At 43.4% G+C, this 18,660-nt stretch overlaps 1 protein-coding gene across 1 annotated transcript; it reads right to left on the reverse strand.

Annotated features, from left to right (window-relative positions):
• Window positions 1-3,281: 3,281 nt before the first annotated feature.
• On the reverse strand, window positions 3,282-17,517 carry plppr4b (phospholipid phosphatase related 4b). The gene is made up of 12 exons (XM_028433212.1): window positions 17,446-17,517; window positions 11,001-11,186; window positions 8,714-8,843; window positions 7,959-8,154; window positions 5,924-5,981; window positions 5,562-5,735; window positions 4,229-5,006; window positions 3,962-4,177; window positions 3,791-3,901; window positions 3,624-3,730; window positions 3,500-3,557; window positions 3,282-3,445 (listed from the first exon to the last, which is right to left on the reverse strand). The coding sequence occupies exons 1-12, from the start codon at window positions 17,515-17,517 to the stop codon at window positions 3,282-3,284; spliced, it is 2,250 nt and encodes a 749-aa protein (XP_028289013.1).
• Window positions 17,518-18,660: the final 1,143 nt, after the last annotated feature.

Here is an 18,660-nt window from a genome sequence, read left to right on the forward strand (position 1 = left end):
TGCTGTGTAATATTTACTAGGGGTGTAAGAAAAAAATTGATTCTGTGATATATCGCGATATTTTCATTTGGAGATACTGGTATCGATTTAAGTTGTGGCCAAATCGATTTTTTTATTGATTATTTATGAGCAAACATTAATTTCAACATCTTACTTTTGTGGTGCACACTGTCTCTTTCAGCATAAAAACAACTTGAATGTGAGATACAGTTGCATTGTGCAATGTTCTTATAATTAAAATAATTATCATTAAAGATTTTGTTCTTGTGAAAGATGTATTCAGATGAGGCTTTCCGTACTCTATATATATCTATATATATATATATATATATTGCACAGTCTTTGTTACAGTATCGGGATATATCGTATATTGTATTGTATCATGATGTATCGTGATATGTATCGTATCGCCACATTCTTGCCAATACACAGCCCTAATATTTACCTTCAAAACCCCCAAAGCTGCTTAAAAATGCAATCGAATTTAAGATAAAGTTATTGTTGTTACAACAACTTTGTACCTTATATTCAATAGAAAATAAATACTGTAAAAAAAAATCTGCATTCCTCAGCACAACTAGGTCTGACTCACATGTGTCACTTGACAAAAAGTTTGGCTGATTTTTTTACAGTAGACATAAGGAAAAAAACTGTAAAAATAAAATTAGACTAGCATGTGAAGCTCCTAGATTTTTGTTCCCAGTAAATGTGATACCTGTAGAAAAAAAACTGACCAAGCTAAGACCAGTTCATTTACATTTTTGTAAAATCAATAATTCATAATAATAAATCATTCATGTCCAAATCCTCTCTTCTTATATATCTTTAATATCCTTATCCTTAATTGTGCTGTTTCTATAGAGGCTGCAGTGAACAGGGACTGTTCCGCCTTGGGGCTCTGAGGGTTACTTACACTGTTAAAATATACTAAAGTTAAATTCATGCCTCCCTGCCTTGATTTGACAATAATAATTTTTGTAGTTTTAATTCAATCCACAGCTACAAGTTGTCGCTACATTTTAAAGGACAGAAAAAGAAAACCAGCCTGCATCAATGACCTGAAGGGGGGGGCAGTACTTATATAAAAGATTGTCATATAACTCTCACTATGAAACACATATTGTTAAACATTTCAAATAAAAATACATTTACGTATATGATAAACATCTGGTGATACACGTCATTAAAAGTGACCATGCTAATGTTACTGGGGGTTCATCATGTACAATATAACGCTTCAACTCTCTATACAAATACTGAAAATGACATCTAATGATTTATATTTATTTTTCCTGTGTAGAAACTTTGGCAAAACGTTCTCACATATTCTCTGCTTTGTTTTTAGATGATATGCAAACTACTGTAAACAATGGGTTCAGTCACCGATGAACAGTCCCGTCATCCCAACAGTCAAAAAAGATTTTTCTGAGCATCCACCATCAGCATAAACAAACCAGACCGTGTGAGAGAGAACTGGCAGCCTGCACTGGTTCCTACATAGAGTCTGAAACAGAGTATTTTGGTTGGGTTTCATTTAAAAAAAAAACCTAATAATCTGCTGGTTTCTTTATGGCACAAAAGGAAATGACAGCCTGACACTACATGAAGGTGCAGTCCGTCCAGTGCATAGACTGGTGGAAAGAGTGCTAGACAGCTGGTTCATGCTTGTTTTTTATCATGAGAGGAGGTATTACAACCTGACGGCAACATCATGCCATAAAGTAATGTGGAAAATGCTACACATAGCACCTATGAATATTAGTTTGGCTACAGTGGTGCCGGAAATGGTTTACAGCATTCTGTTTGAAAAGGTCTGAAGGTTTTTTTTCATTAATTAGTGAAACACTACAGCATTTTGGTGTCTGTGAGTCTAAAGAGAAGACAGACAGACAGACTGGATCCCCCTTTAGATTCCTAAAGTGGATTAGGGCCACTCTAAAAATATATATATACTGTATATTTATTTAAAAAGAAAAAAAGAAATACCATGACATGAAATAACAAATAAATATCCTCAGAATTTTAACTTTTAACCATGACATTTTCATTGTCAATTTCCCCATTGTGGGACTAATAAAGGTATTCTTAGTCTTAATCTTAATAAAATGAAACATAAAGTCAGGATTTTGAAAAAGACATTCATTCAGAATTCTGACTTTTTTTGAACTCAGAACCCTTTTTTACAGCATAGTAAATGTGTATGTGAGGATTATTAGTTATTTTTGTCAATCCGTTTTTTTAAGTGAATTAAAAAAATTCTCTCATTAATTTAAGCTGGGGCCGAGGAAAGGCACCATAGACGGTAAATTTACTTTGAACTTTGAAACAGAATGACTTTAAGTTGCATATTATTTCTATCATGATGTCAGGCTTCTCTCAGGTCATCTGTCTGTATACATTAATTGATATGAATATATTTTTTTACCATATAACCCCTCAGGGTTTTGACAACAGCGATCGCTTTCCATGATGATGATGATATTTCATCAATTTCCATCCATCATCAATCATTTTGGCACGAAACCCGTCAGGAGAACACGTGACATACTGAACTGTTCTCACTGTCTGACTCTCCCGCTGCTTTTTGTGCTGTTGATATGTGATCAGCATCAAAGTCCGAATACAAATAGAGAATATAAAGATGGAGGATCGGGGGGGGGGGGGGGGGGGGGGGGGGTTCAGTAAACGCTTTTTTTCAGTGCAAGTCACAGCATTTTTGACTTTATAGCTACAGAAGGAATGCTAAGCACACTTATGGTTCAAAACAGTATTCTGTTGAATATGTGGTATCTGTACAGAAAGGAGACAAAATAGAAAACATATCTCTGCCACATATTATCTGTCATAGTTGTAACTCTTTAAAATAAGTCTTTCTTTATCTGTTGGGATTATACAGCATGTCGTTTAGTACGTAAATAGTATTTTCTGGTGTAGCACCCATTTCAAAACATACACAGTATTTACAGTGCAGGGAAGTAAACATTTGTGTCACGGATACAGTATTTTGCTACATCACTCACTTCTTTAGTTTTTTTTTTTATCCAAAACACTTGATAAAAAAAGTTTCCTGTCTTCCCGAAGCGCCGGCACACTGTCAGCGTTTACACAGGTGTCCTCAGGAGTGACCACAAAAGTACACAGTGATTATTTCTACAACATTTAAAAGGTTGTGCTTGAGTGTAAACACGTACAAAAATCATGCTTATTTTGATATATATGTACATAATGACGTGATGCTGACGGTCGGCACGTTGTTAGAGCTACGTGTCTCGTTTTGTACGTTAGTCCTTGAAGACGGGCGTGATGGACGTCCCCTTGTAGAAAACGTTCCGTGCGTTGTCCGGGCTGTTGGCTCTCTCTGGAATCAGGATGACGTTATTGCCTTTTCTTCGCAGCGTGGACTCTCTGGAGGTGATTGCGGGGGGTTCTGAAGCGGTCTCTCCACCTCCACCTGCTACTCCTACACCTCCTCCTCCTCCAGACACTCCAGATCCGCAACTATCCCCCGGTGTGACCCTTATGGTAGAGAGGCCCTGCGGATGGAGCCTCTGCTCTGACTGGCCTGTACTCTGGGTGTGAACAGTCACTATGGGTGGGGTGCTGACGGTGGCAGTGGTGGTGACGATGTGATTGGCCCGCTTCCTGTCAATAGATCCTTCCCGTATGGAGTCTGAGCTTTCTGAATCTCTGTTTAGATCGTTGAGCTCAAACGACTGCCTCAAACTCTCCCCTCCTCCGCCTGTTCCTCCTCCTCCTCCCCCCACTCCACTGGTCCCTGCACCTCCACCACCTCCAGTGCCATGATCCAGGGACCGCCACCTCCATGATCCGCTTCCATCTGTGGATGGAGGGTGGATGACGGGTCTGTTGTCTTCTGGATGGGCCTCCACTCTGATGATTGCTCCGGTGCTCCCTGAAATGCTGCCTGTGGTGCTGCCCAGTGAGCTGGGCCCTGTGGTGCTGGTGGGGTCTTGATCGGTTAGCGTCCTGTAGCGAACAGAGCCGGTGCCACTGCAGCCTATGCTGCTTTCATCTAAACTTTTGGAGTGAGTCTGTAGTAGTCCCTGCTGCTTGGACATAGCAATCACTTGCAGGATCCGTGGCTGCGTGGTATGCCCGTTCTCATTAGCTCTGCAGACCCCGGTCTTCTCTGCTGCCCTCTGCCAGTTAGCCTGAACTGAGCAGTTTACTGCTGACATCCCCTCACCTCCTCCTACTCCTCCTCCACCCACCATCCTCTGAGCAGAACTATTATAATTCTCGTGAGCTTCCTCTGGTATGTGGACCAGCTGTGAAGACCCTGGTCTGGATTGCATGGTAATCCTGGCCCCTCCAGTGATGCCACTGCAGTTACTGGGCAGGGTGGTGCTTGCCCCTGTGGCCAGTTTGGACATGTACGCGTGGCCGTCAAAGCCTCCATTCAGGCCCATAGCTGATGGTTCGGAGCTGGACCGAAGTTCCATGCTGCCGTGGTGGAGGGGGTGCTGGGAGGACTGGCCAGACGAGGAGTCCACGGAGGAGGAGAAGGAATCTGGCACCTGCAGGGAACACTTATGATTGTTGTTCTTGCTTTTCCATTGAGACAGAAGCTGCTTTGAGCGGCTGGAGTCCATGGAGGCATGGTGGAGGGTGGCAGCATGACGTCTGGCTGCTTCCTCATACGCCGCAATGGCCTGGGGGGTGTGGACCCGCGGCAGGGTGTGACTAAAGCTCACTATGGCCTCTTTGCTCTGAGGACTGCGGGGGGACACCACTTCCACATCTGCACTGGAGCGCTTCAGGCTGTCATCGGGCCTCTGCTGCTGAAGGCCTCGGTGGAGCATGCCCTCGGAGTGGGAGGTGGATATCGTAGACTCTCCACTTAAGCTAGCTTTCATTTGCATGTGGTGGAGGACAGCCTCCTGGCTAATGTGGGGCAACGAGCAAGCAGGGCGGTGTACGAGCGGAGGGGGGCTGCTGCTGCTGGTCTCCTCACTAGACTGAAAATTCCCAACGGCATACAACCCCTGGAAACAGAGGAACGGAGAGACATTAGGTACAATCCCACACTCAGTGTGTGATGCTTCATTTGTCATCTTTTACGTGCACTCATTCTAGTTTACATGTTAATCTGCATATTCTATGTTGCTAACAACTCCCGTCCCATCCGAGGTTATCTATTCTACATCATTTTTTATTGGCAACCCTCACTCTCTCTCATTCTCATGCTCCAAAAGTGCAGACAAGAACTCAAGGAAACCACAAGTAACGCCATAAGACTTGTTAGCATTAGCATCTCATTTAAGCCAAGAACCTACCAGAGAAATGTCATAAAAGTCTGAAACCAGGACTTGTAGTGAGGCTCAGTCAACAAACCCTTGCCAATGGAGACTGCCGTAAAATGCTGCGACCAAACCATTATAGACTGTTAAGCTAACTCAGTAATGATGGCTCCAAGTTTGACAGAGGATGAACAAACTCACTTAACTTTGCTATTTATGTTAAATTCCTCAAAGACATCCACTTAAGAACACAGACAGTAGACACCTTGTGAACCAATGGAAAGGAGGCCTGATCCTTACCAGATAGACAGCAATAGCTCCTCCGAGTAGGAAGCCCAGGTAGACGTCGATGGCGTGATTCTTGTACTGAATGATCCTGGTCAAACCACAGATGATGGCACTGATGATGAAGGAGAAGACCAGCAGGGGCTTGAGCAGCTTGGATGAGTCTGTCAGAGTGCTGTTGAAGTACATCTGTCAACACATAACAGCGGCTTCAGCATCTCGTATTTTATAAGCCCCTGTTTCCCCCCTATTTTTAAATGTTCTGTTAAAACAATTCACCTCCTACAAAATAAACACTGCTCAGAACCGATGCATATTAACCATGTTGGAAGAGGGAGCAGGGTTAAGTGCTTGCGTGGGCTCGAATCATTACTCACCGAAACATAAACAGCTGCAAAGGATGCCAGCGTTGCATGCTGTGACGGGAAGGATTTTCTGCAAGAGATGAAAGAACAAAAATACACTCAGCCAACACTCACATCTGTGAACGAGTCAACAGAAGGTGGAGGGAAACGCAGCTATAATGAGACATCTCAAACACCACCACCCATGAAAACAGTTGTTAAGGAAACAGAAAAACAATAGATGCCCTGCTTTTGGCATGATTTGTTGTGATATGTCTGATTGTAGTGTATACATCTGATCTCCATCGTATACCGCAGTGTAACAGCAGGAGCCTGACTGTGTGCCACAAAGAGGAACCTGTGGCCCAGTTTCTCACTGAGCTCCATCCCAATGACCTACTTCTGCCGACTCCTCCAACCAGCCCTCATCTTTACTCCTGACTCTGCATGTGTGTGAGTGCGTCTTGGTGCATTTCTGCAGTTGTGTGTATTCTAGTGTGTGTATGTGTGTGTGTGTGTGTGCGCTTTCATCCTGAAAAAAGCATTACTAACATCTGTGGAGTCATAAAATTTTCATTCACATATGAAAACTGATCCTGCAGCTCAATGTAGTGACCCATTTTTACACCAACAGATTCGAATACATTACTATGCACTTTTAGTGTATAGTGGTGCAAGAAAGTTAGTGTGAACCCCTTTAGATTTTCTATATTTCTGCCTAAATATGAACCAAAACATCAGCAGATTTCACACCCTCCCCAGGAGGAGCAGCTACGATGTCTAATGTGAATGTTCCTAAATCCATGGAGAACACTGAACAACCACAGTGTGCATGGTAGAGCTGCAAGGACGAAGTCACTGCTCTCCAAAAAGGACACTGCTACCTGTCTTTTCAGATTTTCACATGGGCCTGTAAATTCAGGAATCAACTAGTACGGTAGTCATACTCTTCTAATAAATATAAACATATTCTAATGATAAATACAAATAATAATTAAATTACACCAGTGAATTCTAAAGGAGTCTATGCCACACGCTATAGTATCAAATTACAGGCACCATATAGGTGCAAATCATGTTATCAATGTTGAACTGATGGAGTTTTCATTTTCCCATGACCTCCACTCTCAGCCATAGTGCGTCATAGTAACAATGCGATGCCATTGCTAAAGGGAGTCAGGCACACTACATAGCTTCTGCTGGTAAAATAGGTTAATAATACCCCTGATGCACAACTGCTGCAGCAAAAAACAGCTTTTTTATGCCGCTCTGGAAACAAGACCGAAGCTTAAGCTGCCACAGAGAGAGCAGAAGACAGTGTTTATGCCAGGAGCAGAGGGTTATATTTATATTTAGAGCCCCACGCTCTGCAGCCAGAACTACATGCGTCCCAAAGCTCGGGTCTAACCTAGCCTCGTCCTGCTCCACAGCATCCCTATGTTGTCTACTGACACACAAACAGACTCACATGGGGATGAAATTCCATTTAGTCTCACAGACGCCAGGGTTCATGTAGGTCCTGTTTAATGTCCACCTGAGTCCTCCTCAGGGTGTCTCCACAGCTGAAACACCTGTCCTTTCAGTTGTATCCACAGTTCCACCACCACTGTGAGGTCTTTCCTACTTAATGAGTTTGGTCACGGTTGCACGACCTGATCTTAGGTTCTAGATGGAAGCCTTGCCTTCGCACATCAACACATACTAAATCATGGTCACAGCGCCGTCACTGTCACTGTTGACTGTATTGGCAACAATAATTACAACCTAGCAAGCATAGCTCTCAGTGATGGTACACTGTTTAGCTGCTCGACATCTCAGCAGCTCAGGTGACCAACAATGTGGATGGGCTGCTGCATAGTGGGTTCCAAAACCAACACAAGGACTGAGACTCTAGGACCCACCTTCATCTAAAGCCCTACATCCAGCTGCCTACCCAGTTGGCCAATGTCTCAAGTGTCATCCAGTTTCTGGAGGCTTTAAGTCTGTTTATGTGTCAGCAGGGTGTGCTTAAACAGTCAGTGTGGATTTATATACTGGGATTGCCTTGTGACGTTCCTCCTCCTCTCACCTGCCCTGGTTGATGGCCGCCGGGTCAGCTCCCGAGCAGATGTCCTCCATGACGTAGGGGTTCTGCTCACAGCTGACATTAAGCGTGGTGTAGTTGGGTTTACACACGGTGAGGAAGTATGGTGTCGGGTAGCCTGTCATCAGTTGGAGGATGTCAGTAATGAGGGCTGTGGCACAAAGACCGAATGCATGAACACCTGAGGACAGACAGAACAATGTAAATGTAAAAACCTTGTTTTTAAAATATCAGGCTTGAAAATATTTAGAATTACTGAAACAATATTTTTGATACAAGAGGAAGCATTATCATGATCATGACCTGTCGTCGCACACGATTGGTATTGTAGGTGGATGACACAGCTCCACCTCCATTATACATACAAGTGAGGCCACAATATCTCACATATAGATGTTGCCACCTTGGAAAAAGATGACATTGATACATTGATACATGACATTGATAAATCCTCCATACTTGCGCTCATTTGTTTGCACAAAAACTGTTTTTCCGCAACCTGGCTGCTCTGATTTGAACATTGTTTATAGCTGGTTGTTCTGCATCGTAGGGCTCATTAAATTGCAGAGGTGTAACACTCCATGGCCATCAGGGGAGTTATTGTGTCATTCATCCTTACGTACAGTCTGTGGTCTGTTCTCATGCAGACAAAGTATATTTGAACAGTACAGGAGTAACTAAATCTTTTTGTCAGAGAGTAAATAAATGCCAGTGTGTACATGAAGAGAAAAAATCTGTACCAACAAAACGGACGGCTCTGCGTATGAAGGAGTTGAAGTTGCAGCCAGCTGCGTTGATGTTAGCCTCGGCCCCAGCGCCACTCTTCCTCCGAGACAGACAGCAGAACAGGATGGCCTCTCCGATCATGATCTGCAAACACAACAACTCAGCTGTTAACATGTGTTGGTCCACAAGGACTTCCACAGCGCCCTGCCTCATGACCTTCTGTCTGTTGTGGGTTTTTTAGAGAGGCTTTTGTGTGGCTGTGTGATTTAGTGTGTGTGGCATCCTTTGCTTAGCATGTCTAGTTCTGGTCTCAGCTAAGAGCGCTGGCCAGGATATGCTAACTCACACACTCCTCTAGTGGCACAAGGTGTCTGCTGAGCAGCTTAAGGAAACTGCAGAAACCGGAAGATGAGAAGAAAAGGATATCTAGGGTCGGCTAGAGGAGAGAGCGCCAACAATCGAGGGAGAGAAGAAAAAAGGAATGCAGCATCAGTGATGGAAAGAGAGAAGGATTAGGAGTACTTAGAGGAGGACCCCCAGGGATCTGCATAATACTGAAACTGACACACTGTACATAGGACTCTCAGTAACGGAGGGTTTATCTATAAAATGTACACCATATTTTTCCTGCTAAGCATAAAAAGCTCTTTTCCTTTTCCATTTTTTTGGGTGGGAAAGCTGCCAGAATATCCCAACATAACACTGAGAGCTGCAGGAGATCACTCTCACAGCAGAGAAAAGCTTAACGTTTCTGTGTGAGTAATACAAATGCAACATTAAGGCTTTCAGTTTTTGCATAATTAAGAATGTGACAGCTTTGAGTGACAGACAAAATGAATTAAATGAATTGAAATTAATAACTTTTTAGCATCAAATAACTTCCACCCTGACGTGAGCATGGTCAATTTAAAACGTCAACGCACACTGACAACTCGTGGTTGTGGTTTACTGTACTGAATGCTGTGAAAGTGCCTGGAGAGGCAGGAGCGAGGAGCTGTGGCCTTTTTTTCGCTTCAGCAGCTTTAACAAATCCACTGCAACAACTCTTCTTTCATGCCATAACTGCTGCCAGCTCGCTGAATATCCTCCTCAGGACCAGCCCCCAGCAGCACGTTGTTAAGATCCCACCAGGGGAACAGGAATCCAGTCAGAACTGAACCCAGTTTACATTAAGCCTTGAGGGTGGGCAGCATGCAGCGCTAACGCTAAGCGACAATCAAACCCCAGTAATGTGATGTCTTCTGCTCCACAAGTTGCTGGGAGAAGAATCTTAGGAAGAAGCTGATACCAGAGTCAGAATGTATACAGAGGAGGCTGTTTGATTGTTCTCTCATCAGGCCTTCAGGGATAACATGTGCTTTAAATCTTTGTGGTCTTCTGCCAAAGCTCATTACTATAAAATCAGCTGTACATTCACAGGGTAGAGTGAGAAGAGTCTGGTAGAGAACCTATAGAGTTTAAAACAGGGTAAGAACAAGCATCTAGAAGCCTCTCTGACATAAATGTAAATGTTCATGAAGCTACAATTAGGAGAACACTGAGCAGATGTGGTGTGCAAGTCACAGCTGCAAGGAGAAAGAACACCACTATCGAATGAGACCAAGAGAAAGAGGAGCACTGAATTCCAGAACAAGAACCTCAGCCCCTCTGTAAAGCACAGTGGTGGTAGTATTTGGGTCAGGATGGTTTTGCCACCAGAAAGAGCAGCAAGACAACAAGTCCAAACACACGAGTGGTTCTACAAAAGAATGGTTCAAGAAGAACAGAGTTCATGTTCTGAAGTCAAAGTCCTGACCTTAATCCACCTGAAATGTTGTGGAAGGAGCTGAAACGAGCACTTGATGTGAGGAAACCCAGCAACATGTCAGAACTGAAGCTGTTCTGTACTGAGGAATGGACTCAAACTCCTCCAAGCTGCTGTGGACGATGATTTGTACTCATTTTCTATATATATAAATGTGACATTTCTGTCTCATTTATTTGATTTGGGTTTTGATGTTCTGGGTTATATTTATGCAGAAATATGGAAAGCAGTTTACAGACTTTCAAGCGCCACTGTACTATCACCCAGATTATGTTTTCTCTGCTGGCTGTGGACGACTGATAATCCCAACACAACATTGTTATATACTGCAGGAATGACAAGTTCCTCATACGTTAACAATGTTTATTCACCACTGGTCTATTTGTTCGTTTAGCTCCACAATCCTCCTGTCTCCAATATGGCTGCCAGATGGTGTGTTTCACTTTCAAGATCCTGCAGTAAGGTCAGTGTCAGTTTTCTGTGTGGATGCTCCTTACTGTGATGGCAGGGCCAGCGAAGGCCAGGCTGAGCAGCATCAGCAGGGGGATGACTTCATGGTTGGGGTCGATGTAGGGCAGGCTCAGGCTGCGGTCATGGCAGTTAAAGCCCGACTTCACCGGCTTGAAGACGTCCGTCCACTCCAGGAAGTACAGACTGACCACAGACGACACCAGGATCGGCAGCTATACACGGAGAAAAGGATACCAGAGTTCAGTCACAAACAGCAGCAGCTTCAGCAGATTGCCAATGAATAAATAAATAGATAAACAGTCTGTGATGGCTGCAAATGTCCCCATAACCCTCTGCTTCAATGACCATGCTAATTCGATTTGATAATGAGGATGGAGCCATGGAAAATAGTTTTCATGACCTGAGGGGATGGTGCTCAGGGTGATGCAAAACGTCATGTGGAATGAATTGCTCTGATGAATTGCTCCCACTCATTTCAGCTCAGACCTGCAGGAAGAGTCCTCCTCATCCCATGAACTGAACAAGAGACAGATGCCTGTTACACCCAGGCTCCTAAAATCATAATAAAAACGCCATCAGCTGTTCAATTCCAACCATAAAACAAAGTTAAAGCAACAAACATAAAAACTGGTGTTGGTGTCCCTCAGTGGAGCGAGTCAAAGAGCTTCACCAGTCAGAGATGCAGAGCTGTTTATGGATGGCTGCAGCGATTTCACCACTGACCTGTCACAGTGTCAGTGTACTGTGTGCTGTGAGAGCTGGTGGCATTTAATTCCAATACCCCGTCCTGTCAGGAGCTGTGAGAGCGCAGAGCTAACGGGACAATCCCCAGACAAAATCCCTTCCTCCACAAACACCAGCAAAACTGTCATTTTACAGTTTCCACTGAGCCACACAAGAGTCAAGAGAGGAGACCAAACAGCTGCATGTCACAACTAGCTACTGTTACAGGAGGGAAGCTGGGGACTCCAATATGGCACCTGTTTATTCAATACTATACTCATACACTCCCACTTTATACAACAGTCCCACAAGCTTAACAATAAGATTTGAATGATTTTCTGCATCATTTTTGGCCCAAGCAAGGAAGTGTGTGTGTGTGTGTGTGAGCTTTCTGATTTGCTGAGGTATACCTTTAGCTGCAATGTGGGGTTCCTCAGGGTTCAATGCTTGGCCCACTTTTATTCTCAAGCTATATGCTTCCTTAGATGATGATGACATGACCGTTCTGCCTGTTCTCTACAGTGGATTTGCAGGATTATAATAATAGCTCTAATGTAGTGGAGCTTTGGGAACTGCTTGGGGTATTGATGGTTAAATGTCCTCATAAAAATGCACGGTGCTGCTTTTGGTTTGAGGATGAATCAGTGAAACAGCAGCCATGCAGTAAAACCAGCTCTTGATGCCTCCCTCCTACTGAGCTTTATCCGGCCTCCCTCCCCCCTCCCCCTCTCTCAGGTCTGTTTTCTTGGCTGTCAGCCTCTCTCACCTCTCCTCCAGCATCTCAGTGTGCAAATAAGAAATATAGGTCAGTGTGAGCGTTCGCAGTGCTCGTGCTCAGCAGATGAAGCTGCCACAGGAGGGAAACTGTGCCCCACTACGTACTTCAAAGCTAATTCCTGCTTTATGTCATGGCAGCTAATCGTATTTGTAACGCTGTCTCACGACTCCTTTCATACGGATGATTAAGGTCCTGATTCTGCTGACCTCTGAATTATTCACAAGTCCCACACAGGAGGAAGGAAGTTCAGAGTTCAGTGTATCTATTTTTCAGGACATCACAGAAAATAAAATTATATCCACACTGGTAATAAGCTGTGGACATTTTAACTTGATATGGAGAGGTCTGTCATAGAACCAGTGATGGAAAGTAACTAAGTATTTGTACTTCATTACTGTACTTACGTATTTTTTTATGTATTTATACTTTACTTAAGTGAAAATAATAGTGCATACTTTATACTTTTACTCCATCACATGTTGCAGCTGTTACCTGTACTTTCTCCTCCACTACATTTCTACAGTGTCTGTAGTTCCTTGTTCCATGTGATGAACACAGTGCTGGACTGATGTGAGGTCAGACTCTGCATGGAGGTGGTGTCACGCTGCCAGCTGTGTTTCTATAATGAGCCTCAGTCATGATGCCGGTGCTCTGGCTCAGTGAGCTAACTAGTTAGCTGCTGTCTGCTAACACAGGCACTGTTTTTTATCAGCAGCAGATGATTTCTTTGATTATTTTACCCTGTTCAGATTCTTTGCAATGGAAATCAATAATATATTTGGTGCGTGAGTACTGTTAATACTTTAAGTACATTTAAAAGTACTTAAGACTTTTACTTAAGTAGGATTGCTGATGTAGCACTTCTACTTTTACTTGAGTATATATTTTGCTGGGTAATTGTATTCCTCCACCACTGCATATAACTGAAGTAATTTTTAGCATGTCTGCAGTTTTTCTTATGGTGTGTACACAGCAGTCATTTTTACAACTTACAGTGAAGGATTTTAGGCCAAAGATCATGGAATAAATTTCAACATTTTGATTTTGATAACAAAGGGATTTTTGCCATAAAACGAAGGCACAGAGCAAAGCAACTGAAACATTTAGCCCTGTCAATACCAACTGAAGCATTATATCGGATTACATTGCATTTGAGGGGGCCACCTGTTTTTCTATTAGAACAAAACACACCCAACAACGCTCCTACCACCACCATGCTTTCATGATTTAGAGTTTAGATAAGGTTCTAATGCTGGGAGGCAGAGTTTTCCTTTCTCATTTAAATCTATATTCTTCTCAGCCATCCATGAAACATTTCCCCTGCAGCCCTCAGTGTTTAGCTTAATCTTTAGCATCTCTTTGTGGACAGCTGTGGCTTTCTCCTTGCAGCTCTGCCGTGGTTCTGTAGTGTTTTCTCAGTGATGGATTTATGAACATTAACATTAGCCAACGTGAAAGGAGGCTTTAACTGCTTACAGGTTACCCCGGGTTATAGAAACACAGATTTAATGGTCCCCGCTGCCTCTAGAGGTCAAAACTGCAATATCTGATATTTTTGTTGTTCCATTGTACAGTTGGAAAGCTGCCCTTTTGCCCTTTCCTCTTTGGCTGTTTAAATTAGGATAAGTGTTTGGCCCTGGACCATATGAAACTTCTCTGAAAAGTTTTCCTGATGGTAATCCCTGGACTGGCTCTGGTGTGCTCTTGGCGGGCCCTCAGTGATTACGGAGATGAGAACGGGGAGAAGACAGAGCACTTTGAATAATAGATGTGTAAAAATGGAAAGCAGGCTCCAGTGGGCTTTGGCTGGCAGTTATTTTTGGTGGGCCAAGCGCAGCGACAGCCATGGAACTTTCGGAGGTGTCTGAGTGATAACACTCTGTCAACACACAGAAATGTTGTGGATAGAACGATGAGGAACGGAAGGAAAGCTGCTTTAAGTGTTAGGAAAATGATTTAAAGACTACAAACATGATGCATTCAAGGACCATGGGAAAGTTTAACAATTCTGTCAGTTTCTGTGATTTTTTTTTTCTATGTTTTTGTCGCAGCTCTGACATTTTCATTCCTTCAGTAAAAAGTGATTCATCATTCTCACAGATTCCTCTCCGGTTCTTATGACTGGTTTACTGAACTGAATGATTGGCTGGCTGTCTGCCTTACAAACAATCTGATGGCTGAATTTAGAGACAGTGAGGAGTAAATCAACAGAAGGTTCAAGAAGGCTGCATTCAGACTGGAGCAAGAGCAGAGGGATAAATCAGAGCAGAATTTCTCCTTACACTCTCTTTTCTCTGAAATGCTTCGCCTCCTCTGGGAGAGCTCAGATCAGCAGAGATGTTCCATTGCCCTACATCTGCTAACACTCACTGCCAGCCTTCTTTCTGTGCTTCATTCTCCTTGTCTCGCCTTCTTTTTGCCCCGTTTCTGTCACGTGCTAAGACTCACGCCCTGCCAGCCAACAAGCAAAGCGGTTCAGAGCGGCCTGGTGCCGGGCTGGGACCGCTGGTAGAGTCACTGTCTGCAGCAGCCGGTTTATTCTGGACTAACAACTTTTTACAGGAAAGAATTGGGCCACACATGGACGGGGGAGTGCTGGACCCAAGAAAAGAAACAAGGAAACAACCAAAGGCTTCTTCTAAACTTTCATTTTTTCCAAAACCTAATTACTTGGAGCTCCTGACAGTCGAAGACAACAGAGCCGTAGTCCCTGTTCACAAGATTTTGTACGAGATTTCTGCAGATATTCTCTTTATTCTTTATCTGGGCTAATGGCTGTGTCCCCTCCCTACAATTATATATGTGATTTAATCTTTTGTTTTCCCCCAGTTTTTAGATAACAGTTGTTCAGCCCTGCCCATGCTTCCATTTGTTCCACTTTAGAGGAAAAGCTGCCTCAGGCTTCGCAGCAGAGCCTCACCGGACTTCAGTACTCAGCCCAAACTAAAGTAGAGCAGTCGGCCTGTAACAGATCATATCTGCAGCTGCTGCTCACAAAGAGTTACTCTGTGGAATTAAATAGTCACATTTGGCTGAATTGCTGGAACAGCAGATCTCAATTAAAAGTCTACAGATAGAGGTGTTAGTGATGGTAGAACTTCGCTCCAAACTTTCACCCAGAAGGCTAAGGCCCATGCATTTCGAGCCACCCTAACCTTACTTTGGTATTCGTAGTGCATACACTGTAGCAAGCGACCTGGTCATTGTGGGCATATACATAAAGACAGATAGTATGCTGCTGTTTTGAGTTTCTGTTCTTCATGTACTTCAGACATAGAAACCACTTGAAAAACCATAGGTGAACCTTCCATGAAGGTACTAAAGATAAGTCCTGGCGGAACGCTTCACTAATCCCATGTTGGCAGCATTTTAGTCCACCTAAACTCCCATTTAATCCAAATACAGGTAAAGAGGAGGAGCTGAAATGTCCAAAAAGATGCCAAGCTTCATCTCAAACTGATACTTTGAGTACAAAATCAAAGTTTGCTGTTAACAGTTTGTCTCCAAACTGCCACCTGGGTTAAACCTTTCAGCTTTTGAAAGGATGTGGCAGGTGATAGCAGAGGTGTGTAAATCTCTGAGGAAGGGATCCATCATGATTTGCATGCTCTGATCTCCACATCACATCTATGATAGGACATGACAGGAAGAGCAGGATGGGACAGAGCTGAGCAGGCCACACAGCCTCCGCTCTCTAACTATAACAGACCTCAGGGAATCATCTGAGAGTGCTTCATTCTTTATACAAGTGCTTGAGTTCACTGGGCAAAATTAACTTTCAACACTGACCTAGTTAAATTCTGCCTGCTGTTTCCCCTCAGTGAACAGCAGTGATTAGAAAAAAGCTGGCATTTATTGTTTAGTAGTGAGAGTGCATTGACATGTAAAGGTCCCCAAATCCAACCAAAGCTGAGGGAATCCCCCTGACAAAGTCACTGTACGTATGAGAAGGCTGCAGCACATCATATAAGATGCCGATGTGATTGTGGAGCCACAGGCCATCAGTGAATTAGAGCATGCATAAAATGCACAGCAGGGAGATGAGTGACAGTCACTAGAATCTGCATGCATCTCCACTTTAATGTTTGAAACCAGCAGTCAATTTCAATTATTTCCCAATGCAACATTTAAGTTAATGTGAAAAAAAAACTGAAAAAACAGGAAAAAATTAAATGATAAAAAACTATTAAATTATAATAAAATCTAATTAAATAAAAAATAGTATGAAATAATAATAACATAAAATAATGTTGTAAAAATAAATAAATAAATAAACATATGTGTACTAAATGTTAAAAAAAATACTAACATGCAGAAAATTAACACAAACAAATTCTAAATAAGAAAAGAAAGAAAAATGTTAAAAAAATGTTAAAAAGGAAGATAATAATAAACTCAACATAACAAAAATATAGAAAAATAAATGATATATGGCTGGTATTCTCCATATACTGAAGATCCATAGCTGACTCTAGCTACCATGCTAATGTAGTGAATAAATGTGATGAGCTGTCAATTAGTGTTTAACTTCCCAGTGATGTAGTTCACAGATTAGATAGTTAGCAACTGCCAGCACACATTGGAGCTGCAGACAGGCTGAATCTAAATCACTGATGATAACCATGTTACCCCGAGCGTCGTTTTCTGCATCATGTTCTGAAAATACTGATATATCTCTGAGAAGCTGATATCAGCTGATAACATCAGCAGACTGATCAATATCTGTCAGCCTGTAATGCCCCTGTTGGATGGTCTCTGATTGGATCTGTTGGAAAAGTTAATACAACAAGACACAAGGATGATGATGATGTGTGTGTGTATGACATGATTCTCTTTGACTTCTCATCTCTATCCTGATCTGAAGCCTTATGGATCTTTAATGACAGTTGCACATGAAACTACAGCCTCACTCCGCCGTGTGCGTGTGATGCGGGGACAAAGCGTCTGAGCAGCACGCAGCAGGGACTCACCTCCACAAAATAGAAGCAGGGCAGCAGGCTGACGCTGTCTTTGGTCAGGATCCCCTTCTCTCTCGCAGACATGGTCAGGCCTTTCAAATGTCCAAACAGATCCGAGATGTGGCAGGGGAAGAATGGCTGCGCTCTCCCTGGCGTCTGCCGCGCTCAGCAGCAGCAGCGGCAGCAGCGGCGGCGCTCCATGACGCCGTGTGCGGCAGGACAACCGACAGCCTCACACTCCGACTCCCGGTTACCCAGACCTGCACGGCCCTTTATCTCTGCTGGAGTGAAACCCCGGGCTCGGTTCTGTGCATGTCCTCCTGCGAGCTGTCAGGTAGAGAACGGAACCTCACCGAATGATGGAGGGAGGAGGAGGAGGAGGAGGAGGAGGAGCGCAGGCGCAATGACAGCGTATGGTTACTGCTGGCATTGACAATGGATGATCAGATTCCCACGTCACGAGACATCCTTGCTTTCATGTTCACATCCATCTGATCCACAGCACCGTCAGCTGTGACTGTGGGGCTGCTCCTCTGCGTCCTCCACACACGGTTTAACCTGTCCGGTATCCCCCTGTCATCACTGATGTAGACTGAAAGCCTCCTTTAGTGGCGTTTAAATCTGTGACAAACCACAGCCGTCCTTCTGGACTTCCTGCCAACAAACACACACACTGCTCCATTAAGAGTCACTTTGAATTATACATGTACTGTGGACAAGAGCAATGAGCAAGAGTCCAGAAAAGATTTTTCAATGTTTAATGCACTTCCCCTACTTTAAGCAGAGTGATGTGACTGTCCTATATATAACCTTATAAATGTTAATCACTTCTCAGCTGCACAAACCACCACTGTATTGGCAACAGCAGCCAATACAGTTTTCTTTATTTCTGCATAAATTTGACCCAGAACATCAGCAGATCTGCTGCAGTAGATAAAGTAAAATAAATGGGAGAGCTTGGAGGAGTCTGAGTCCATTCCTCAGCACAGAGCAGCTTCAGTTCTGACATGTTGCTGGGTTTCCTCACATCAACTGCTTGTTTCAGCTCCTTCCACAACATCTCAGCTGGATTAAGGTCAGGACTTTGACTTCAGAACATGAACTCTGTTCTTCTTGAACTGTTCTGTTGTAGAACCACTCGTGTGTTTGTCCTAAAATCACAGACAGACGTCCTGACATGTTTCTTTAGAATTCATTGTTGCAAAACAGGTCCAAACCCTGATACTA

Source organism: Parambassis ranga, chromosome 20, assembly GCF_900634625.1.
Source record: "Parambassis ranga chromosome 20, fParRan2.1, whole genome shotgun sequence".
In the NCBI taxonomy this organism is placed as follows: domain Eukaryota; kingdom Metazoa; phylum Chordata; class Actinopteri; family Ambassidae; genus Parambassis; species Parambassis ranga.

Excerpts from the sequence above, each read along its gene's own strand:
- plppr4b (XM_028433212.1), bottom strand. The coding sequence starts at position 17,517 with ATGTCTGCGAGAGAGAAGGGGATCCTGACCAAAGACAGCGTCAGCCTG. Across the intron at positions 8,844-11,000 it reads TCGCTGGCCCTGCCATCACA|ATCATGATCGGAGAGGCCAT; the intron begins GTAAGGAGCATC and ends TTGTGTTTGCAG. Across the intron at positions 5,982-7,958 it reads GCGGCCATCAACCAGGGCAG|AAAATCCTTCCCGTCACAGC; the intron begins GTGAGAGGAGGA and ends CATCTCTTGCAG.